Source organism: Odontesthes bonariensis, chromosome 17 (assembly GCF_027942865.1).
Source record: "Odontesthes bonariensis isolate fOdoBon6 chromosome 17, fOdoBon6.hap1, whole genome shotgun sequence".
NCBI classification, from domain to species: domain Eukaryota; kingdom Metazoa; phylum Chordata; class Actinopteri; order Atheriniformes; family Atherinopsidae; genus Odontesthes; species Odontesthes bonariensis.
In genome coordinates this window covers 1,521,112-1,546,092 of record NC_134522.1, presented here as the reverse complement: position 1 = coordinate 1,546,092, position 24,981 = coordinate 1,521,112, and the positions used below count along the sequence as shown (strand labels likewise).

Here is a 24,981-nt window from a genome sequence, read left to right as displayed (position 1 = left end):
CAACTGGCTACAAAATGTGGTCGCTTTGATTCTACACATCTGTGAGAGAAAAGAATCAACAGTCCCTCGTTTTTGTTTGATGAAAAGATCTCGATTAGGGCTAATTATTTAACACCGATACATCTTTTATCGCGCATTAACGCAGGTTTTATTAATTTAAAAATATTTATTTAAATATTTTTAAAATATTAAAATATTTATTAAAATATTTATTTAAATATTTATTTAAAAAAAAAATAAAAAAAAGTTCAGAGAGACAGGAAGCAGGGGGCAGAGAGAGGGGGAACAACACGCAGCACAGGGCCGTCCGATGTGGGACTCGAACCAGGGCCAGAATCAGAATCAGCTTTATTGCCCAGGTTTGAGTAAACAAACAAGGTATTTGACTCGAGTTAAACTTCACTCTCAAAGTACGACACTCAACAATAACATGAAAGAATAAAATTAGAAATAAGCTGCAGCGAGGACTGTAGCCTCTGTACATGGGGCGCCTGCTCAGCCCACTACGCCACGGATCACCCCTGTTTTATTATTTATTTTATTATTGTAAGTCTGTCGCTCACAGGCTTTTATTTTGTAAAAGTCTGTTGCTCACAGGCTTTAATTTTGTAAAAGTCTGTCGCTCACAGGCTTTTATTTTGTAAAAGTCTGTTGGTCACAGGCTTTTATTTTGTAAAAGTCTGTTGGTCACAGGCTTTTATTTTGTAAAAGTCTGCTGCTCACAGGCTTTTATTTTGTAAAAGTCTGTTGGTCACAGGCTTTTATTCTGTAAAAGTCTGTTGCTCACAGGCTTTTATTTTGTAAAAGTCTGCTGCTGTCTGCTGTGGAACAGGAAAAGAAAGTAATCGGCGGATCCACCAAACATGGAGAAGGGTACGGAACTTTTACTCGGCCATTTTAATTTTAAAGTTCTTCCAGACGGCGGAGTCGACAGAACCAAAGTCATCTGTAAACACTGCCAAGTTGAATTGTCTTCTCAGCGTAGTAGTTCCAGCCTAAAATATCACTTAAAGGCAAAACACACAACTGATAGCAGCAAGTCATTCAAGGAAACAGACAGTGGAGCGAGGCTTCTACATAAAAACTACAGAAAGATGCTGATGTTAAAAGTGTGTTTGCACAACAAATGTTATGGCACTTTCATTCATATGGCAGCACATTTAAAATAAAGCTAAATGCTAAAAGCTATACGCTACTTTTGGATTCATTTTTGGATTCTGCGTACAAATGCGATTAATCGTGATTAATCAGGGAAATCATGTGATTAATTAGATTAAACGTTTTAATCGTTGCCCAGCCATAATCTCGATCTGAGCAACTTTATCGTTTCTATCAGATAGAACGAGCTATCAACAGCTGGTAATTAATATGAGTCGTGGTTTTTCTGTCGGTAAACTGTTGAAGAGGTTATGGCTGAACCTTTTCTGAACTTCACTCTCACCTTTACTCCAAACAAAGTCAATTTGTCAAAATTTGTCAAAAGTCAAAGGCACATTTTCTTCTTTATCAAATCAAATCAAATTTATTTGTAGCACATTTCATGTACAAACAATTCAAAGTGCTTCACATAAAATAAAAGCATTGCAGCAGGGAGTGGAAGAAGCATTAAAAATACATAAATGAGTCAGAAACGGAGGCGTCTGCCCGTGGAGACGCCACACTTTGTTCACACTTTGTTCCAACTTTGACCCACTGCCTCATGGGTAATTGTGCGGTCAAGGTAAAGTCCAAAGTGTGAATAATAAATACAAACACTCACAGAAAATCCAAACATTGATCCTAAATAGATATTTAGTGTGAAGGTGTGCTTGTTGACCTTTCAAAAGCCCGGAGGAGCGCTCCATCGATCATTTTAAAGGATGTGTGCATTCGCTGTACAGATGTGATGATGTGTGGGACTCTGAAACCGGCCGGGGAGTCTGGCCTTTGTTTTGTGGCACCATAAAGAAAAATCTCAGAATAGCTGCCAACATTAAGGACGGATGTCCAAGTTAAACCAAATAAATGCTCATTTCTGGACTAAATGAGAGAAGAAACAACAAAAGCAGATGGTAAGAGGCCGCGGGTGGGATGGCTTGATCGTTTAACTGTGAAAACTGTTTGGTTTTTATCATTATGGAAGGTAGTTGGATGCTTTAGTTAGATAGATAGATAGATAGATAGATAGATAGATAGATAGATAGATAGATAGATAGATAGATAGATAGATAGATAGATAGATAGATAGATAGATAGATAGCTTGATAGATACTTTATTCATCCCAATTTGGGAAATTGTTGTGTTGCAGCAGCGTACAGTAAAAGATATGTAAACAATTAAAGTAAAAGCAAGCAAATAGAATAGAATAAAAATAGAATAGAATAAAATTAAATGAAAATAATGAAAAAAATTTTAATAAATAAAAATAAATAAAAATTAAAAAATTAAAAAGTGAATAAACATTAGCTATATACAGTATTTTTTAGTTTTTAGTTTAAGGCGAGACACGGCAGGCAAAACCAGTGATTTTTCATGCAGTGGTCAATTTTTTGATTTTGGGCCAGTCTACTCCTTCAATATGTTTTATTTCGCCCAAATTTACCAAAATGAATTCCCCTATTTAAATCTTTAAATGCTGTTTTCTCAAAATCAGTTTTTCGTATTATCTCAGCCTATGGAGCACCTACTAACACCAAACTTTCCAGTTATACACTTAGCAGTATTCTTAAGATATTTATAGAAGGATTTGTTGATAAATCATTCCTGGCCTGATTTATGTGACATTATAGTAAAAAAATATGGCGAAAATTGATGTCTTTTAGGCTATTGACAGTATATTTTGATTTCCTAGGAAATGAAAGCAGATATCCGGAAATCCCTCCATAATTTTCTTTTCATCTTGTGTGTAAACAAAATGAAAAAAGAATTTTGCACCTGACTTTATCATATGTTCAGATCTATCTTCCGGAAATATATGCAAATTTGTGCATATTTAATGAGATAATGCCTAATTTAACATACAAATTTCTAAAACTTGTAATACATTTTTTTCATACTTGTATAAGTAATCAACTGAGGAAGTTTCATGGTGATATCTATTATTTTAAAATATTACCCTATTCACCTGTGGTGTCTCGCCTTAAAGGATTAAAATCACTGTGTCTGTCTGCAGTAACTCGTAGCTTCCTGTTACTTTCTGAGTAATTAGACGTGATCTGGTGCGGTTTATAAGTCATAATATAGATAAAAAGAGCCAAATGAAAGAAATTAGATGAATATTTGACTTGGTTGTTGAGGAAATCATCTGATATTATACATCTGTGTTCTGCAAAAATAGAAGCAGCTAAAGATTTTATGCGACTGTAAACAGCTTCATCTCTTCCTTCCGCTCCTTCCAAAACGTTCCCATTAAATTCAGGTCTGGAATTTATCATTTTAACTCCCAAAACATTGACTTTATGATTCTTTGGTGGAACTTCAGCTCACAGATAGATGTCCTGATGTTTTTCCTTTAGAATCCACCGGTTTGATGATTCAGAATTAACTTTTAAATCTTGTGACATAAGTTGATGTAGCATCTGATTCTTTATTCTGTTCATCATTATTCATCCGTATTGTTACCGCCTTTTATGACATTACACAGCCTGCTGCAGAACTTCTCTCTTTGTGTCCTCTTAAAACTTTTTTTTCTGTGAAAACAACGTTTCCTTTAAACATCTGGAAGCTGTGCTGCTTGAGAGACTGAGCCGGCCTCCTTTTCTCAGGGATCTTTGTCGGCCAACGTGTCCTGAGAGGATTTGAACACTGGGAAAAAATGCTCCTCCAAAAATAAGTAAAAAAACAACAAATAAAAGACGTTTCTGCTTGAAATAAGCAAAAAAAATCTGCCAATGGAACTAGTGAAAATCGGCTTGTCAAGATTTCTTGAAATAAGATGTGATATTTAGGACTTTTGAGATAAAAGTGATCTTGAAATTAGCTTAAAAACCTCTTCAAATGTAAAAAAAAAAGCTTGTTTCACATGAAATCCGACTCAAAACAATTTGTTTTCAAGACTTTTTCATTTAACAAGATATTCCAGATGTATTGTCTTCAAACAAGTCCCTATATCTGGCTGAAATAGAACTTGTTAGGCAGTTGTGTCTCATATTAAGTGTAATGAGATACTTTTACCAGAAATGAGTAAAATATACTTGGTAAGACTTTGATTTTTTCCAGTGAAACGCTCTACAAATTAACTTTTTCTCACAGCATCGCGTCTGTTTCTGAGCTCAGACAGAGAGGGAAAACAAGGAAATGTTTATTCTGATAAAAGAAACCCGACACTTCCAATCAACTACAAAAAAACAAATAAAAACCCGACATCGAGCCCGACTTTCATTTAAATAAACTTCACCTACAATCAAGCTCGTCCTGATTGGCTGATTCAACACAAAGGACATTTCAGTGTAAGGCCACGAAGCCAATCAAGGATGGAGTCTGTGTTAACCGAGGTATCTACAGAGGTTTAAATGACACACAGATACACCTGCTGCCTGCAGTGTGTTACAGAGAGGAGCTGGTGGTGGGAAGCAGAGAATTCCCAGCGCTCATCATCTCCTGATTATCAGCCTCCTCGAGGTTAGCGGGAGAACACACCTCTATCGTGCAATCAAACCTGATTAGCTGATTAGCATACTACTCGCATAATGTCGCCACATTTCATTACCCATCGAGTGGGTTCATCGTCGCTCCCCAGGAAACACTGATCTCCTGCTTCACACACCGGGAGCGTTAGCATCTTTACGGCGGAGCAGAACACGTATAATCACTATATTCAGTTAGGAAACTTACAAAGACGGAAAAACAAGTCAAAAAGAGGGTTAAAACGGCAGCTTTTGGACAAAGATAAGCTGCTTTGGGGCATTTATCAGAGAGTCTTTACTGTGATGGAAACCTCTTTTCCCTGTGTGGTTAAAGTGAAACTGTGAACCTTCTCCATGATGATGGAACAGGGATTTCAGGGGCCTCGAAACCGCATACTACATACTACATACTGCATACTACATACTGCATACTGCATACTACATACTACATACTACATACTGCATACTACATACTACATACTGCATACTGCATACTGCATATTACATACTGCATACTACATACTACATACTGCATACTGCATACTACATACTACATACTACATACTGCATACTACATACTACATACTGCATACTGCATACTACATACTGCATACTACATACTACATACTGCATACTGCATATTACATACTGCATACTACATACTGCATACTGCATACTACATACTACATACTACATACTGCATACTGCATACTACATACTACATACTACATACTGCATATTGCATACTACATACTACATACTGCATACTACATACTGCATACTGCATACTACATACTACATACTGCATACTACATACTGCATACTGCATACTGCATACTGCATACTGCATACTACATACTACATACTACATACTGCATACTACATACTGCATACTGCATACTGCATACTACATACTACATACTGCATACTGCATACTACATACTGCATACTGCCTATTACATACTGCATACTGCATACTGCATACTGCATACTGCACACTGCATACTACATACTACATACTGCATACTACATACTACATACTGCATACTACATACTGCATACTGCCTATTACATACTGCATACTGCATACCGCATATTACATACAACGTACTACATTCTGCGTACTACAAACTACATACTGCATACTACATACTCATCGATCAGACAGTATGCAGAGCGTTTACCCACAATGCATTTCGCTCCTGCCCGAGCCGAAATCAGCCGGCCTGAAGCTGATTTCTCTTAAGCTCTAAACTCTGTAAACTTTAGCAACATTTGAAACATTTTCAGGTGAGAAAGTAGTCGTTTAGATCCCCAACGTGTTGAAAACCTGACAAAATACCGGCTGTTTACAATTTTGTTCCCACGAATTCGGCGCTACTAAAGCTAGCCGCAGTGAGCAACGCACTTCCTGTTATTTTCACAAAATAAAATACCCGTTGCCTTTTATCATAGGGAAAGCCATTACCATACAATTGGTGCTTTTGTTTTGAAAACAGGAAGTGAACCTACCCTCGTTGTAGCTAGCTTGAAACTGCCGTTTTGACAGGAAATGACGATCGGCGACGTCACGTTACGTTGCATCTTGGGTAGTTTGAGTATGAGTAGTAACCTCATGATGCATACCCAACATTTCAGAGAATCTAGTATGAACTTAAAAAAAGTTAAAGTTAGTAGGAGTAGTGGCAGTAGTATGCGGTTTCGAACACAGCCCCAGTCCTCTACAGAGCTGATACATTTCCACCTCACAGTGTTAACCCTGGATTCAGACAACACTGCATTTAGCAGGTTTGAACTGTTTCCTGATGAATCGACCAACCAGAAATAAGCGTCCAGTCTGGAAACGTGCCCACTCTCACAGACGCCTCTCAGTGTGTGCAGCCGGTTGTTTTCTGCTGTCGTTCTGTTGTGTCTCACTGATTAAACTGAGTCTGTTCATAGATATCATGCACGAGTATCAGAGCACAAACATCAGCTGTACTGTGAATCATACTAAACAAACGCATGTTGAACGTGGACCACAGTGACACCTGGTCATGTGATCCAGACCACAGCCACTGTTGGCGAGCTGCTCCGCGGCGCCATGCCGTGCCGTGCCTTCCTGGCACACAATGTCTGCCAACACACAGCAGTGGCAACGAAAACAACCGAGCCAGACGAAACAGAGAGCACAACACTGCACATTTGTTCCCAGTGACTCACCATGTCTACACCTACTCATCCTGCTTTTTAATCTCACTGCAAATGAAAGTTTCTTTTTGTTTTTATCAAAAATCCCTGATTAATCACGATTAATCGCATTTGTACGCAGAATCCAAAAATGAATCCAAAAGTAGTGTATAGCTTTTAGCATTTAGCTTTATTTTAAATGTGCTGCCATATGAATGAAAGTGCCATAACATTTGTTGTGCAAACACACTTTTAACATCAGCATCTTTCTGTAGTTTTTATGTAGAAGCCTCGCTCCACTGTCTGTTTCCTTGAATGACTTTTGCAAAGAAAGAAAGAAAGAAAGAAAGAAAGAAAGAAAGAAAGAAAGAAAGAAAGAAAGAAAGAAGAAACCTTAGAGATACAATAGTGTTCCTCGGTCCCTAATAAAGAGAACCAGCAGCCCAGTCTCACAATCAAACCTGTGACACATGTTTGTTCATATCTCCAAAATATACATTATATAATATATATAAGAACAATATATATTAGTGTCATAATAGACGGTCTGAAATCATGAGATGCATTTAACTCCAAACCATTTGCCAGAGAGTGACTCTGGAAGTTGAATGTACAGAGTATCACATGGTAACATATCAACAACGGTGATGTAGTCACATCCCTTCAGGTAAGCGTAGGGAAACAGTGGGAAAAACTGGGTAGAATTTATTCACTGAACACTATTTTTAATTTTTTTGTCCACATTGTGAATATTTGCTCTGTGAACCACGCTGTATTACACGCTGTGTTGGGAGGTCTGGCTGGGAATCGCACCATCTGCAGAGGAGGCACTGAGGCCTGCAGACAGAGCTGCTATGATCACTGTGATCCATTAGAGAAGATCTGCATAAAAATGGACTCCACTGTTCATTTCTGTGGGTGCAGCACTGACCTAGACTTCTGCGTACCTGATCTGAAACCGTTAAATTGATTTGAACCGGTCGTAACCAGGCGCAGAAGAGCTGCTTCCCCTCAGCAAACCCAACCAGCTCATCCCGTCTGTCACTGATACTGGGCTATCCCCAACCTGAGCGTCTGGCTCACTTACCAGCAGCCATTCAGGCGGAGAAGACCCAACTGTCCACCACCCCCAACCCCCACAACCCCCACAACCCCACCCAATCACTGATGTGCTCATGAGCTGCTTCATTTATTTTCTGCATCATTTTGAAAGGGGGATTTAAATTGTATTTCAGTTTCTTTTATCATTTCTTTATTATTATTATTATTATTATTATTATTATTATTATTATAAGATCTCTAATGAGCAAATGTCAGAGTAAAAAGAGTTTAAGAGTTCAGGTTCTGTTCCTTTTTCCCCACACAAACAAACAAACACCTGTTTATTTACCAGTAATCACACACAGAAGAGTCGTAAAGCTTTCCGAAGAAGATTAAAGCTGAACCTACAACCCAGTGAAATGTTTACTCGTAACCTCACCAGCAGAGGCTCCATCGGTTTAGGATTAATCTGACCGTTCGGCCATTTTTAATAATTTAACGACTAAAAGGCTTCAGTGGGAAACAGTTGACACCGTACGTGGTGTCAGGACAGAGCACTGAGACGTAGAGCAGCTCATAAAGCTTAAAACAAACACCAGCAGATCACCTTAGAGGCTCCCACTGATGCTACAAGACGTGAAACAAAGACAGGATGAGTTACGATATTTGGAACTAAAGGCATCTCAGCAGCATTCATCTCGTCCTTTGTCCTAATTCTCACATGTTCAGCAACAGAATCATGTGCCTCCCTTTCTATTCTTTGGGTTTAAATATCAGAACATAAACATTCTTCTGATCCTTATCAGGTAACGTGACTTCAGATGGACAACCAAACGTGTCATATTACAGCAGAGATACTCATTGTGCGGCTCACACGCATAGTAGCTTATAACAATATGGTAACAATGACAATACATTTTTTTCAAATGACATACAGCGAATACTGCACAGTATTAGGTATTTGTATTAAGTTTGCGTTTTTGTAGTATTAAGTATTTTTATTAAGTATTAATTAAGGCTTAATGGTGTTTCCTAAAGGGGGAAATGTTAAACCTGGCAACGCAGCCCGCTTAAACCACAGCGCACGCTAGCTCCTTTAGCCAGTGCACGCTAGCTCCTTTGGCCAGTGCACACTAGCTCCTTTAGCCAGTGCACGCTAGCTCCTTTAGCCAGTGCACGCTAGCTCCTTTAGCCAGTGCACGCTAGCTACTTTAGCCAGAGCACGCTAGCTACTTTAGCCAGCGCCAGATGCAGGCACAATGGATCGGTTTTAATTAAAAAAGGGCAAAAACCAGCACAAAAACCAGCACAAAAACCATGCTCATCCTGAATGTCTCACTATGATACAACAACAAACTACAAATACAACATGAAGAAAGTCGAGGACATGCAGGCCAGCTTCCGCTCATCCCAGTATTAAGGTAAATGTGGTCTGAATTGAAAATGTATCGGCTGTGTTGTCTCTTTTTTTGTGGGATGTTTTATATGTAGAAATGCATATTTGCAAAAAGGGGACTTTAGTATGTTGTGGTAAAATTGGCTCTTCCCTTGATTTTGCTGCCAATGTGGCTCTTGTGAAAAAAATAATGAGTATCACTGTATTACTCTGTGCCATCACATACAAGATGTAGAAAGGAAGTGTGTGAAATTATCTTAGAGAATCACAAGACTTCTGGAACAATGTCCTTTGGACAGACCAAAGTGGAGATGTTTGCTCATAGTGCATATCAGCACAAACACCTCACACCAGCTGTGGTGGAGGGCTGATGATCTGGGCTGTTCTGCAGCCACAGGACCTGGGCACCAGGTGGGACCTTCAGGCTTAGTTTTCCACACACTAGCTTTTGCATTTTGTCCGTCGTTGTTCATATGAGGCGTTTTTTCTGGTCCTGATCATCTCCAAAGTAAAAACCGAAGAAGTGGAAGACTGAAGGAAAATGTTGCACTGAAGCCGATCGTGCAGCAGGTGCGTTTAGACCAGAGGGATAACAAGTTGCATTAAGACAGCAAACACAAACCGAGAGTGAAGCTCATCAAAACTGACACGAACTGAAACTGGTATTGATTTCAGAGAGAGCTGCTGGAGGTTGAGGAAAGGCGAAAAAAAAGGTCGACTAATTAGAGAATGAATGAGGAGTGTAGATGAAAAGGCAGCAGAGATAGCAGGTGGAGGGGAAGCAGCGACAGATAAGAAAGCAAAGACGGAGAGAATATTAAAAACAAAAAATCATTCAACAAAGAGATATCTGAAAGTGCGTGTGAAGCATTTAATTTCAGCTGGTGACAGTAAAATATGACTCCAGTTTCCTGTTATCTGCTGCTCTGCCACCAGCGAGCTGACATGCAAATACAGCCAGAACGGAGAATTCTCGTCTGGCTGGCAGGAGACAACAGGGAGCCTAATAATGTCGACCGTTTCACCGAGGGATTAGACACAGTGACGGGGAAGAAAGGAAGAAGACAGGTGGCGAGGGAGAGGGAACCACCGGGAGCTCACAGGAGCCTGTGTGGTGAACGGGGGAAACCATTAAAGGTGCACACCAAAGCATACTGCATACTGCATACTGCATACTACATACTGCATACCGCATACCGCATACCGCATACTGCATACTACATACTGCATACTGCATACTACATACTGCATACCGCATACTACATACTGCATACTGCATACTGCATACTACATACTACATACTACATACTGCATACTGCATACTACATACTGCATACTGCATACTGCATACTGCATACTGCATACTACATACTGCATACTGCATACTACATACTACATACTGCATACTGCATACTGCATACTGCATACCGCATACTGCATACTGCATACTACATACTGCATACTGCATACTACATACTACATGCTGAATACTATATACTACATACTCTTCGATCAGACAGCATGCAGAGCGTTTACCCACAATGCATTTCGCTCCCACCCGAGCCGAAATCAGCCGGCCTGAAGCTGATTTCTCTTAAGCTCTAAACTCTGTAAACTTTAGCAACATTTGAAACATTTTCAGGCGAGAAAGTAGTCGTTTAGATCCCCAACGTGTTGAAAACCTGACAAAATACCGGCTGTTTACAATTTTGTTCCCACGAATTCGGCGTAGTATGTAGTATGTGGTTTCGAACACAGAATTATACGGCACATTCACGCTAAAGCCGTCTGTGTTCGTTAAACACAAGCATTATGAGGTGGCCTGTGCACTTTAACTGCTTTACTCCGGGTTGGAAAACTGGATTTTACAGTGACTACAGATGTGAAAGATGTAATTAAGTTCAAATCTGAGGAATTAGGTCGTGATCAGACAGGAGCCGCACGACTTATTCCAACATGGCCTCACAGCAGAATGTGTCCGAGCTTTGAAAAGTATAAAATATCACCACATGTTCACATCTGCCTCATAAATACGGGACGTTCGGCTCACATCCGAGCCTTTTCTGCTTGCTGTCTGTGGTAGTTTGTTCAGGTTGGGCGGAGCTACTTGACTAATTTGAATTTCCCCCATTGGGGGATGAATGAAGTATTTTTCTATTCTATTCTACTCTATGGAGGCTAAGTTCAGTGTTCATTTCATTCTGGTGTCAGTTCTGTATGTTACGGAAACTGATGTGAGCATCCTTCATATGAAGCATTCAGGGTGTCTAAATGATCTTTGTTTAAAAAAAGTTACTTTAAGATGGATGTTCCTCTAAGGTTTGAGCACTGCTGGCCCATAACAGAGAGAGTGAATTATAAATCTGTGTACAGCTGAGGAACTAAATAATAATAATAATAATACATTTTATTTATAGGCGCCTTTCACAGGCACTCAAGGTCACCTTACATAAAAACAAACACAATTTAAAATACATAACTAATAGATAAAAAATAAAGTTAACTAGAAAGAGCTGTTCCTGCGAAACAGCAGTGAGAATGCTTATGAGCTGAATGGGGATAGCTGACCATGCTAAAAAAGCTGAAAATAGTTCAATTTTAGCAGTAAAAACTGTTGCTGAGGTATTGGTTGAAGGGATTTTGTGATTTTTGTGAACTACCAAACTTAACATTGGAGTTAGTCAGAGAATTTGAGAGGTTGATCTCGGTTTAAGGCTCATAGCTGAAATTCTGTAAATGTGAGCTCTTTAGTAGTTTCATTGGCTGAAAGAGGACAATGTTTCCTACATTTTAAGGTATAATTTGTTTCTGTAAGTTAAACTGTATGAAATTTAGAGGAATTTGTTTGAAAAAACTGAAAAATTTTAAACTTATCAGCACACAATGCTGAATGTCTCATTCCAAAAAATCAAGAAGGAGCAAAGTATTTGTGTTTTTGAAACTGTCATATTTCAAAATTGGCTGAAGATTTGAAAAAGTTGAAACAATTGGTAATAGCTGAATGTCTTGTGAAAAAAGTCAGTATGAGTAGTAGGAGTAGTAGGAGAAGTATGCGGTTTGGAACACAGCCTTAGGCTTAGCTGAGAGGTAGAGCTGGGTGTCATCCGCGTAGTAATGAAACTGAATATGATACTTGCGAAAAATGTAACCAAGAGGGTGAAGGTAGACAATAAACAATAATCAACAGGGGACCCAGGACAGCGCCCTGAGGAACACCTGAAGTAACGGAAACAGAATGTGATGTGAATGATTTTAACTGAACAAAGAGTGCGACCTGAGAGGTATGAATGAAACCAACTGAGAGGTTTCATTTTCTTTCCTCTTTACAATGCCAAAAGAGGAAAGTCTGTCGAGAAGGATGTAATGTGAGAAATGCTGAGAAGACTCCCCGCTTTACTGAGGCTGGAGAGGCCTGTTGTGAGAACTGATCCGCTGAGACAGTTTATTCTGCATCATTCCAGCACACACCGAAGGCCTTTTAACAAACACCGCACACACACAGAGTCAGGAAACACAAAGCTCTGCTTTCTCCCTCGCTTTCATCTGCAGTCGGCTTAATTACTCGCTTAATACGAGCACCCTGGCTGTGAAAGCATTACAGAGGAGACACCGAACACAGACGAGTAAACACATTAACACATCAAACACTCCCAAACACTCACAGAGCAAGCGGCGCGTTTCATACAGGTGGAAAACCAAAGATTTCGAAAAAGCTGTACCTTTGCTTTTAGCTAGAAGAGCGGCAGGAGGCGGAGAGTCCACAGCCGAGAGAGCCCGGAGAGGGAGGAAAAAGGAGGAGGAAAGGTAAGTTTAGAGTCCAGGAAACAGCCAACATATCAGGTTATGAGAGTTCATTAATACAGAGTAACCTGGATGCATTTAAACGTCTAAAAACACTCCAAACATGCAACCGCATCCAGAGCAGCAACCACAGAAGTGATGATGAGAAACTAAGTGAACCCCTGATCCGGCAGCTGGTAGCAGCAGTGTGTGAGAAACTAAGTGAACCCCTGATCCAGCAGCTGGTAGCAGCAGTGAGTGAGAAACTAAGTGAACCCCTGATCCAGCAGCTGGTAGCAGCAGTGAGGAACTAAGTGAACCCCTGATCCAGCAGCTGGTAGCAGCAGTGTGTGGGAAACTAAGTGAACCCCTGATCCAGCAGCTGGTAGCTGCAGTGAGTGAGAAACTAAGTGAACCCCTGATCCAGCAGCTGGTAGCAGCAGTACGTGAGAAACTAAGTGAACCCCTGATCCAGCAGCTGGTAGCAGCAGTGAGTGAGAAACTAAGTGAACCCCTGATCCAGCAGCTGGTAGCAGCAGTGAGTGAGAAACTAAGTGAACCCCTGATCCAGCAGCTGGTAGCAGCAGTGAGAAACTAAGTGAACCCCTGATCCAGCAGCTGGTAGCAGCAGTGAGTGAGAAACTAAGTGAACCCCTGATCCAGCAGCTGGTAGCAGCAGTGAGTGAGAAACTAAGTGAACCCCTGATCCAGCAGCTGGTAGCTGCAGTGTGTGAGAAACTAAGTGAACCCCTGATCCGGCAGCTGGTAGCAGCAGTGAGTGAGAAACTAAGTGAACCCCTGATCCAGCAGCTGGTAGCAGCAGTGAGTGAGAAACTAAGTGAACCCCTGATCCAGCAGCTGGTAGCAGCAGTGAGTGAGAAACTAAGTGAACCCCTGATCCAGCAGCTGGTAGCAGCAGTGAGAAACTAAGTGAACCCCTGATCCAGTAGCTGGTAGCAGCAGTGAGAAACTAAGTGAACCCCTGATCCAGCAGCTGGTAGCAGCAGTGAGAAACTAAGTGAACCCCTGATCCAGCAGCTGGTAGCAGCAGTGAGTGAGAAACTAAGTGAACCCCTGATCCAGCAGCTGGCAGCAGCAGTGAGTGAGAAACTAAGTGAACCCCTGATCCAGCAGCTGGCAGCAGCAGTGTGTGAGAAACTAAGTGAACCCCTGATCCAGCAGCTGGTAGCAGCAGTGAGTGAGAAACTAAGTGAACCCCTGATCCAGCAGCTGGTAGCAGCAGTGAGTGAGAAACTAAGTGAACCCCTGATCCAGCAGCTGGTAGCAGCAGTGAGGGAGAAACTAAGTGAACCCCTGATCCAGCAGCTGGTAGCAGCAGTGACTGAGAAACTAAGTGAACCTCTGATCCAGCAGCTGGTAGCAGCAGTGACTGAGAAACTAAGTGAACCTCTGATCCAGCAGCTGGTAGCAGCAGTGAGTGAGAAACTAAGTGAACCCCTGATCCAGCAGCTGGTAGCAGCAGTGAGTGAGAAACTAAGTGAACCCCTGATCCAGCAGCTGGTAGCAGCAGTGACTGAGAAACTAAGTGAACCTCTGATCCAGCAGCTGGTAGCTGCAGTGAGAAACTAAGTGAACCTCTGATCCAGCAGCTGGTAGCAGCAGTGAGAAACTAAGTGAACCTCTGATCCAGCAGCTGGTAGCAGCAGTGAGAAACTAAGTGAACCCCTGATCCAGCAGCTAAAAAGTGAACAAATGTCTGTTAGCTTTCAAAAAGCCTCCCCTGGTTTAACTATGATGGAATTATTCTGGTTTCAGTATGAACTCGATCTCAGTTCTGTGGTCACTGTTGACAGTGCTTCATATATATATATATATATATATATATATATATATATATATATATATATATATATATATGTGTACAAAGTTCATATTTTACAGTGTCAGTTCATAGAAAATAAAAAAACAACTTTTTTTCCTTCTTTGACATGAAAGTTTTTACTCTGTAAGAACATAAGCTGCAACATTATGCAGTTATAAAAGCTTCATTTTTGCATTTAAACGTGGATTTAAGGAGGATTCCAACCAACTATTTAATATTTTTAGACAGTCTGCATCAGCCGATGATTTCAGGCGACTGATAAAGATCACGAGCCTCATCAGGATTTTAATTACCTCTGGACATTTGTGTTGTTGCTTTAATAAACGTGCTGATAATTAATACATACCATCTTCAGATTACTGTTCATGTGAGTTCAGCAGTTTGTGTCCGTTTTTAATCAGATAAGAAACACAACGTGATGTCAGCTGTTCTGCTTTGTGACGAATCAGCGGGAAAAAGTTTGAAATATTCTGTTTTTTAAGCAAAAAGAATTGAACTTGAACTGAAAATCTTCAACTTTTCAGCCTTCATTCAAATATCAGACTGAGTTTCAGATGAGAACTGATTTTAATCTTCCACTCTGGAGCATCTTTTCTGATCGGTTTCTACCAGATTTAATCGTTTATGGCTTAACAGCTTAACAGATAAAACAGAGTTAGGAGACAAATATTAATGAGATACTTTCAGCTGTGAATTTTTAAGTTTTAAAATGTGAAAAATAAGATATTTTTCACATTTTCTTGTGCACTTTGACCCATTTTGTTACTCATATGGGACGGAAATCTAAATCTAATGACCAAACTGACCGTTACCCTGGAGACTAAGAACATATCTCTCCCATAAGCAAAAAAAGGCTCAAAGTTTTTTAAGTTAACCACCAACTGTGACCTGATGAATGGTTTATCTGTCATTTAAATTTATATTTTATAAGAAGAAAAAAAGGGTCAGATTTCCACCCTTTATGATAGAATAATATAATATTATATAATTATAATATTATAATATTTCTAGATTACAAAAGCTTCAAACTATTATTATTATTATTATTATTTACTTTATTTTATTTATTTACTTATTCATTTTTTTGTAGTTATTTTATCTTTTAATTAATCTTACTTTACTCTATTTTACCCTTATTATCATTATTATTACTACTATTGTTATTATTGTTATTACACATTTATTTATTTTATTTATCCTTTTTAAATATATACTGTACATGTATATTTCTTAAGATATCTAAATGTACTTATTTATTACTTAATTTATTTCATTATTGTTACTGTTCGATAATTCATTGTGAAAAATCAATAAAAATTGTTGAAACTATAAGAAGAAAAAAAATGGCTTTGAGAATTTGTTGAATTAAAACAGAATAATCCGATTAAAGTGTTTTATCGGCTCATTACAGAAGAATAAAATCAATTCCATGCACAGTCCACACCAACAGCAAAGCAAGTGAAATCTTAAAAGAAACGGTAAAAAGAAGAAGAAGTAAAGAGGGGCGTACCTTGTTCTGCCATCATATGTGCAAGGCCTGGAGAAGAAAAGAAGGAAGGAGAACACTTAGTGACAATACACTCGGGTATTGTGATGAAACATGCTTCAAGAGGAAAAGCATGACATCTGAACCCACTGGAGTCACAAAGCTTCCTGAGCAGGAGGCTTCTTCATGAAGAGATAAATCCACACATGTAAGCTCAGCTCAGCCTCTACCTGCCATAACTGACCAGCGAAAACAAGTTCAGCTCCATAACAAGTGAGTCTGATGTGTAAATATTAGGGCTGGGCAACGATTAAAATGTTTAATCTAATTAATCACATGATTTCCCTGATTAATCACGATTAATCGCATGTGCAACCAGGTCACGTGACCATCAAGTTTCAAGAAAATGGCCGACTGTCAGCCTATTTTCGGTGAAAAGCATCTGCATTTGTATGCATTTCGATGGAATTTCTAGCGAGAACTATGCATAATATTTACAGAATCTTCGTTCAGAGAATGTAGACGATCTTACGTTTATTAGTTTCGCCGAAAAGATTTTAGTGTCTCCTTGAAAAAAGGTGTCAAGTGTTACGCTTTTTTACTGTGCTTTTCCCCACTTGAAAGGTTGTACCAGGCTGAACATTAAACTGGGTTCCACTCAATGACCAGACTGTTGTTCCGTTTCTTTCCTTTTATTTTCCTCTTGTGATATTTTCAGCCAAACATTCAGTTAGGTGAAAAACCTTAAAACCCAAGCAAAACAAACATTTATTATATTGCACATTGTTGAAAAAGGTTGTTCTAAGAAATTTAGCATTAAACACATGTATGAAAATAGACTATGGTTTTACCTTAAGTTAAGGCACTTAGTTAAGACAAACTACTTTTCAAATTAATTATGAAAATGCACCAAATATTAAAACATAACCACGGGAGCCATGTTGAATTAAGCAGATTACTAAATCCAATAGGCTACATGAATCCCCGAACAGTAATGAATTACCAGTCAGTAAATTCCAACGCGTTTCAAATATACATATCCACAACCATCCAACCCATGAAACTACACTTTAGCAGTGGAACACTCCAAGTCCATTCCAATCACCATTTGCTAGAAAAAAGATGCAGACTTTAACCCGTTCTCACCAGCCAACATTCTCACAAAACACCATGTGAGTTTCACAAGCTAAACCATGCTACAAACACAAACATTTCCCCCATGTCTCAACGCCTCGTCAGCACAGCAAGTGCCATACATTCGCCACAAAGGTTTCAACGTGAGCTTACCGGCTGTATGTTCAGTTCTTTGTTCCTTGATACAAGTGTTGCACAGCTCTTTTTTTCCTGCCCGCGTAGGAAGGCAGACTCTTTTATTTAGAGCTGCTGTCCCTGCACTCAAACCAGGAAGTTAGTCTCCCCTCGTTATTCTTGATTGCACGCAGGTGAGCTGCATGCTTATGCTCAGACAGCTGATGAGGATGGGTGTTCGCCGCAACACCTCCCACTCAAGCTTTCTGTATTTGGACAGGAAGGTTGCAACCTAAAAAGGCGAACAGCTTTTAATGCTAGGATCACTGCTCTTCTACAGGCAACAGAACTACAAGCCGCCTAACATCTCTGCGCAGTATCACACCATTGAGTCTCGTTTTACGGTCACCAGAAACTGAGGAGTGAACCGCTGAATACGTACAGCTGCCTGGGGTGACAAGTACTTCAACATCTCTAACAATGCCCTTTGAGTCGGGAGCTACAGTCACGACTCGGCCAAGTCTAAACTGCCCCCGCAAGGCATTCTGATCACAAAGCCAAACAACATCGCCAATGGAGACATTTCTTTCCGTGGTGTGCCACTTGGACCTGACGAACAGGTTTGGGCCCGCAAGCTGGCACCATGCTCTCCAGAACTCGTTGACCTGGTTTTGGATCTCTCGGAGCCGCTTGTAGGGGTAGTTCTGAAAATCAAAGGTCTTGACATCACCGCCAGGGGATGCTCGGCCTAGAAGGAGTGAGTTTGGTGTCACGTACTGAACACAGTCCTCCCGACTTTGCGCTCTTGCGTCAATGGGCCGCTCATTGGCCAAGTTGGCTGCCATCTGGAGGGCTGTGAGGAACTCACTGAAGGTGAGGTTTGTCAAGTTACTCAAACTTTGAAGAGCTCTCTTGGCGACCCTTACGGCAGCTTCCGCAGCTCCATTTCGATGCGGTGAATCAGCAGGGAGCACTTTCCATGTCCAGTTTGTCCCGTTCTTCACAGCATATTCCTCCAGGTTTGATGTATCCTGGCTACTCAAGAAGCTGTACAAGTCCTCCAGCAGAGACTTTGCACCGACAAAGTTAGTTCCAGGGTCCGACCAGACCTTGGTTGGGTGACCTCTGATGGCAGTAAACCTTTGGTAGGCCATGAGGAAGCTCTCTGTGGACATGCTGTTGACAAGGTCAATGTGCAGGGCCCGGCTTGCCATACAGCAGAAGACGACCCCCCAGACCTTCATAGAGACTCTTCTTCTAACATCATCTCTAACCAGGTACGGTCCAAACAGGTCAACGGAGATAAACTGGAACGGTGCAGCAGGTCTTGATCTTTCCACTGGCAGGTCACCCATCACTTGTTGGCAGACTTGAGCCCTGGCCTTTTTGCAGTGGACGCAGTGGTTGATGACTTTTTGAGCCAGCCTCCTGCCTTGCACGACCCAAGCCTTCTGCCGCATTCTGAGTAAAGTCCCAGCAACTCCTTCATGGCCTTCCTGGTGACTTTGGCGTGCCAGTAGAGTCCCCAGCCAGGTGTTGAAGGGGATCAGTGGAACAGCCTGGCCAGCTTCCTTGAAGTGCTGGATCCTGCCACCGCACAGTAACAGCCCACTGGCCTCGTCCCTGTAAGCGACCAGCCTATCCGTCATAGTGCTGGGAAAGGTAGCCCCTTCTTGGGCCGCAAGGCAGAGGTCTCGGAAGGCATCCTCTCTCTCGGCCACAGTGACTATACCGGCCAATGGGACTGCCTCCCACTTTGGTTTTCCCCGGACTTGACCATGGAGAAACTTCTTTGCTGCCCTCCAGACCAGTGCGAAAGACTTTACCAGTCTGGTTAGGCTGCTGAATCGCTGGATTTTCACCAGGTTTGTGACTGCAGCTCCAGCAGGAGGCCTGTGCATATCGGCGGAACTTGAGATCGGTTGCAGTTTGGCTTCTTTCTTTGCTCCAGCTCGGGTCAGAGCAGCGACGAATGCCTTCTTCTGGATCCGCATAAGGTTCTCTCTGGCTTCCACAGCAACATCTTTTGCGGACTTCATTGGCCACTCACTCTTTGGCAGACTTAGAAACTTGGGACCCCGCTGCCATTCCGTGCCTTCATCCAACTCCTTCGGGCTTGCCCCTCTTGAGATAATATCTGCGACATTAAGAGGCCCGGGGATCCACCACCAGTCTTGGACATTTGTGCTGCCCTGGATTTCTCCAATTCTATTGGCAAAAAACGTTTGATAGCCATAGCTCTCACGTTGGATGGCGCCCAGGACTGTCTGGCTGTCAACCAGGTGATACCACTTCTCCACGCATATGCTGCAATGCTTCTGGAAGTGCTTCTTCAGACGAGAAGCATAGACGGCCCCGCAGACCTCAGCCTTGACAGCGTCGCCCTTGTGGTCTAAAGGTGTCAACCTGGCTTTGGCTTCGACCAGTCGTAGGGTCACGTCATGTGGCATTTCCCACCGTAGGTAGAGTACAGCACCGTAAGATCGCTCGCTGCCATCGGAGAAGGTGATACCGCAGGGCTTGGCATAAGGGTCTGGTGGCGTCAAGGCTCTGGCGAATTTCAACTGGCTGAGCTCAGCGTAGTCTTCAAGAAGGCAGATGGCGTCTTCCCGGAGGCCCTCGGACAAAGGTGCATCCCATGTATCCTCTGGTGGACTGTAGTTGACCTTTGCTTCCTGAAATGCTCTTCTCACCAGGATGGCTCCCTTCTGTTTGACCGGTGTCGCAAGGCCAAGGGGATCATACAGTCCAGAGACTTGACTGAGGAGCTCTCGCCGGGTGAGTGGATTTGGCACCTGGGCCCTGACTTCCTCCTTTGACAGGTTTCTTCCAAGCCTCATTTTCTTTTTCTTTTTAGAGAAGTTCACAGCCACCATCAAGTGAAGCTTGTCACTCTCTGGATCATATCCAAGACCCAGGGCTTTGTTGTTCTCCTTTGCGAGTTGGTTTGGGAGGACCATCACTGAGGGTTCTTTCTCCTGGGAGTCACCTGACTCTGACCTCCCACTTTGGCCTGAGTAGACCCATGGCTTCAGGTGGAATCCACCCGCTTCTAGGATATGCTCAACATTGGCCGTTACTTGCTTGAGCTGGTGCAGGTCATTATGCGAGGTCAAGATGTCATCAACATATGCGTCTTGCTCCAGCACTCGACGCTCTTCTGCAAGATGGTGGAACATGGGCAGACTAGCTGTCTCCCGCATGGCGACTTGTGCGATACAGCCTGCTGGCTTATCGCCAATGTTAACCCTGGTGACGGCATATTCCTGGATGTCCTCCTCCCCAGAGTCTCTCCACAGAAAGCGATGGAGATGTACTTCTTGGTCCTCAAGCCATACAGAATTGTACATTTTTTTGATGTCCCCAAGTGCAGCAAAGACACCTTGCCGGAATCGGATGAGGACAGCACGAATGTTATTGAGGACGTCTGGACCTTTGAGGAGTAAATCATTCAGGCTCTGGCCCTTGAACTTCTGACTACTGTTCCAGACAAGACGGACTGGTGTAGTCACAGAGTGAGGATTCGGGGCAATCAAGTGGCTGATGTACCACACGGGTCCAGTCCAGTTTGCCAAATTTTCTTTGGACAGTTTAACAGCAGCTCTCCGCTCGACCATCTCATCTACTTGCACTTTGTAGGCCGCCTTCCATTTTGGCTCCTTTGCCAACTGCTTCTCTGTCCTCAGGAATGTTGCTTCAACAGCCCTCCTGTTGTTCGGCAATGTTACTGGATCTTCCACCCAGGGGTATCTGGCATGCCAGTGTGGTTTCTCGCTGTGGCGATCTCCAGTGGTGTACGTCAGCCCACTCTTTATTTGCTCCAGTTCCCGCTCTTCAGAGATTGACATCTCCTTCCCTCCAGGCTGGCAATTTCCACATCTGCAGCCGCCGCACCTGGGCTCGCACATGGCCCCTATGCTGTCCCACTTCCACCAGTCCATGAAGTCTCGGATGGCGGCGGACGTCATAGCTTGGGTGAGTTGAGGTGGCTGCGTTGAGACGTTGTTGATTATTTCTCTGTACTCCACAGCTGCTGTGCGCATGGAGCGCGCAAAGTGGGCTCTGGCACCATGTGCTGTGACTTTAACCTCTTCCAGGAGATCTGGATGAGTGCCACCGACTGTTTTCCCAAGGGGACCATCCCACAGGACAAGGTCACCGACAGATCGCACCTTCTGAGGGACGAGTTGGCCTTCCTTGTGGCTGATGAGCAGCTTGATTTTGGTGGGACGGACCAGCTCATGAAGAGGGACATCGGGGAATAGTTTTTGCAGAGTTTTGGGCGACGCACGGCGATTGACCTCTGCGATTCTGTCCAGCCCGTAACACACGAGCTGGTGGGATCTGAGGGTTCCCTTCGAAGTTGTGACCCGGATCTTCAGGAGGTAGCGCTTAGTCTCCACTGTCACTTGCATCCCACCGACTCCATGGACTATGAGCGTCACATCCTCACTCCTCAAATTCAGCTCACCAGCAGCCTCATGGGTGATATAGTTCGTGTCGGACGCCAAGTCTATCAACGTCCCAATCTTCTGGCCAGCATTTGCAGTGACTTCCAGGATCATCATTATGACAGGGAACTCTTCAAGACCATTTTCTGCTAGCAGACTCCTCTCTGGCCCAGCTGAACTGAATGTCTTGGCGACAGAGTTGCAGAACACGTTCCGACACTGTTGAGCAAGGTCGGGGGGCAGGCTTGTCAGGAACTCTTCCTGTGTCTCGGTGCCCTTTTTCCATACACCTCTCGATGGACTGGGCTTTGGCCTCCGTGGCCCATCTCCTTTGCTTCCAGCCTTGGGACAGAGGTAGAAGTGATGACCCGTGCCTTGAGCGCCCTTACACCCCTCGTTCTTACACAGGAAGGTGGTCTTGCACTCTGCATAATCATCGTGGACATCGAGACACCTCCCACATGCACCAATCCTCTCAACTGCTTCCTTCTTCTCAGGTACTTTGAGGGTTTTGAATTTCTTGCAGTAGTAGAGTTTCTTTCTGTGGCCCCTCTCTCCACAGACAATACAGGATGCTTGGGAGCTCTGGGAGTTGGTGGTCTTTGTGCGTGCATGCTGTTGGGGGACTCTTGCCTCTCTCCTGCTGGGTTCCTCACCCTTCAGTTGGTCCAGCTGCTCGTAAATCTTCTCCTGACTTCTCAGGAACTTGAGGAGCATGTCGAACCTGTCTTCAGGGGAGGCATCTTCTTCTCCTTCTGACACATGGACCAGCCACTCCTTCTTTAGGCCCTCTGGCAGCTTACTTTCCAGGGACTTTGTGACGAGTGGGTTTTTCAGAGCGCCAGTGTTTCCCAGCCCACTGAGGTCATACAGGGCCTTTTCCACAATTTGTATTAAATCCACAATCTTCCTGGGTTGGTGACCTTTCACTGGTGACAGCGCCTGTAGCTCCTCAATGATTTCCAGTGCAATTGCTGTCTTATTTCCGAACCTGTTTTCGAGGACGCGGAAGATCTCCTCCGCCGTTCCATATGTTGACAGGCGAAGATCCCTCGCTACTTTCTCCTCCAGGCTGCCCAACAGCTGGAACTTCCTGACCTCCTTGGAGCCGGTCGGTTCCCCTTGCCTTTGGAGTGCCTCCCATTCTTTCCTCCAGAGATAGAAGTTGCGCTTGTTGCCATCAAACTGTGGGAGCGCCGTTGGTTTTAGCCTGATGGCAGGTGACTGGTGTGGCGTTTCCTCTGAGGGCTTGTTTTCGAGCTTTGACTGCAGTAGACCAGCTTTCTCAGAGGTTAACTCCAGCAGTGAGCCTTCCACACTCCTGATGCGCTCCTGGAAATCAAGCCGCTCCTCTTCTGGGACCCACCGAGTCCATTGGCGCATGGTTTCTTTCACAGCTTTCACCAGCCGCTCAATGTTTCCAAGCATTAGATCATACACCTCCAGCTTCAGGTCAGATCTGCTTGCAGTCAGTCGCTTACACTCCTTTTCAGCTGCCTCTAGTGCAAGAGAGAGTTCGGCACAGCCAAAACTTTGCCACAGAGTCTTCTGGACAACAGCCTCCACTTCCTCCAGCTTCTGTTCACAGTCCTCTGTTGTTTTACTCACATCTGCTTTGATGTTTGCTTCAACAGTAGCTTCGAGCCCTGCTTCCTCAGTGAAGATATCCACTTCCTCGTTTGCCTCCATTATCTTCTCCGCAGCAAGTGCGACCATGCTGAAGGCTTCCATCAGTTCTTCTGCCGACATTTTCTTGCAAGACTTCAAAAGTGAGTTTGCTTGCCGGGTAAACCGCTGTTTGGCGGTCATTCTCTCTCTCTTTAACTGCTGCAGAGACTTTGACTCGGCCATTTTAAGCTCTGGGAGGAACGTTGGTGGGCTTCTCCGTGGCAGGCGGGCTGGGGCTGGGTGTGGGCTCAGCGGCAGGCGGGCTGGGGCTACAGTCTGGCTGGATGGAGCTTCGTCATCCAGCTCGACGCGGTTTTTCACTGTCAAGTGTTACGCTTTTTTACTGTGCTTTTCCCCACTTGAAAGGTTGTACCAGGCTGAACATTAAACTGGGTTCCACTCAATGACCAGACTGTTGTTCCGTTTCTTTCCTTTTATTTTCCTCTTGTGATATTTTCAGCCAAACATTCAGTTAGGTGAAAAACCTTAAAACCCAAGCAAAACAAACATTTATTATATTGCACATTGTTGAAAAAGGTTGTTCTAAGAAATTTAGCATTAAACACATGTATGAAAATAGACTATGGTTTTACCTTAAGTTAAGGCACTTAGTTAAGACAAACTACTTTTCAAATTAATTATGAAAATGCACCAAATATTAAAACATAACCACGGGAGCCATGTTGAATTAAGCAGATTACTAAATCCAATAGGCTACATGAATCCCCGAACAGTAATGAATTACCAGTCAGTAAATTCCAACGCGTTTCAAATATACATATCCACAACCATCCAACCCATGAAACTACACTTTAGCAGTGGAACACTCCAAGTCCATTCCAATCACCATTTGCTAGAAAAAAGATGCAGACTTTAACCCGTTCTCACCAGCCAACATTCTCACAAAACACCATGTGAGTTTCACAAGCTAAACCATGCTACAAACACAAACATTTCCCCCATGTCTCAACGCCTCGTCAGCACAGCAAGTGCCATACATTCGCCACAAAGGTTTCAACGTGAGCTTACCGGCTGTATGTTCAGTTCTTTGTTCCTTGATACAAGTGTTGCACAGCTCTTTTTTTCCTGCCCGCGTAGGAAGGCAGACTCTTTTATTTAGAGCTGCTGTCCCTGCACTCAAACCAGGAAGTTAGTCTCCCCTCGTTATTCTTGATTGCACGCAGGTGAGCTGCATGCTTATGCTCAGACAGCTGATGAGGATGGGTGTTCGCCGCAACAAAAGGTAAGAATAAAACGTTTGGTACCGTTGTTAAGGTGGTTGCTATGGACGCTG

General features: G+C 43.0%; 2 protein-coding genes across 3 annotated transcripts in view; both read right to left on the bottom strand.

Annotated features, from left to right (window-relative positions):
* The window catches only part of LOC142366608 (neurexin-3a-like), a 112,376-nt gene that overhangs the window by 52,709 nt on the left and 34,686 nt on the right, over positions 1-24,981 (bottom strand). Inside the window, exon 4 of the mRNA XM_075448556.1 lies at positions 16,345-16,371. Coding sequence (XP_075304671.1) covers positions 16,345-16,371 — 27 coding nt within the window. The remainder of the gene's footprint in view (positions 1-16,344; positions 16,372-24,981) is intronic.
* LOC142366227 (uncharacterized) lies at positions 16,936-24,906 on the bottom strand. 2 transcript variants are annotated; one of them, XR_012766751.1, is made up of 2 exons: positions 17,608-24,658; positions 16,936-17,063 (listed from the first exon to the last, which is right to left on the bottom strand). XR_012766751.1 is itself a non-coding variant. In XM_075448054.1 (2 exons), the coding sequence occupies exon 2, from the start codon at positions 23,868-23,870 to the stop codon at positions 17,892-17,894; it is 5,979 nt and encodes a 1,992-aa protein (XP_075304169.1). In that variant the 5' UTR covers positions 23,871-24,172; positions 24,717-24,906; the 3' UTR covers positions 17,543-17,891. The 2 variants fall into 2 exon arrangements, 1 of the variants encoding a protein (XP_075304169.1); XM_075448054.1 differs by lacking the exon at positions 16,936-17,063 and adding an exon at positions 24,717-24,906 and having other exon boundaries at positions 17,543-24,172.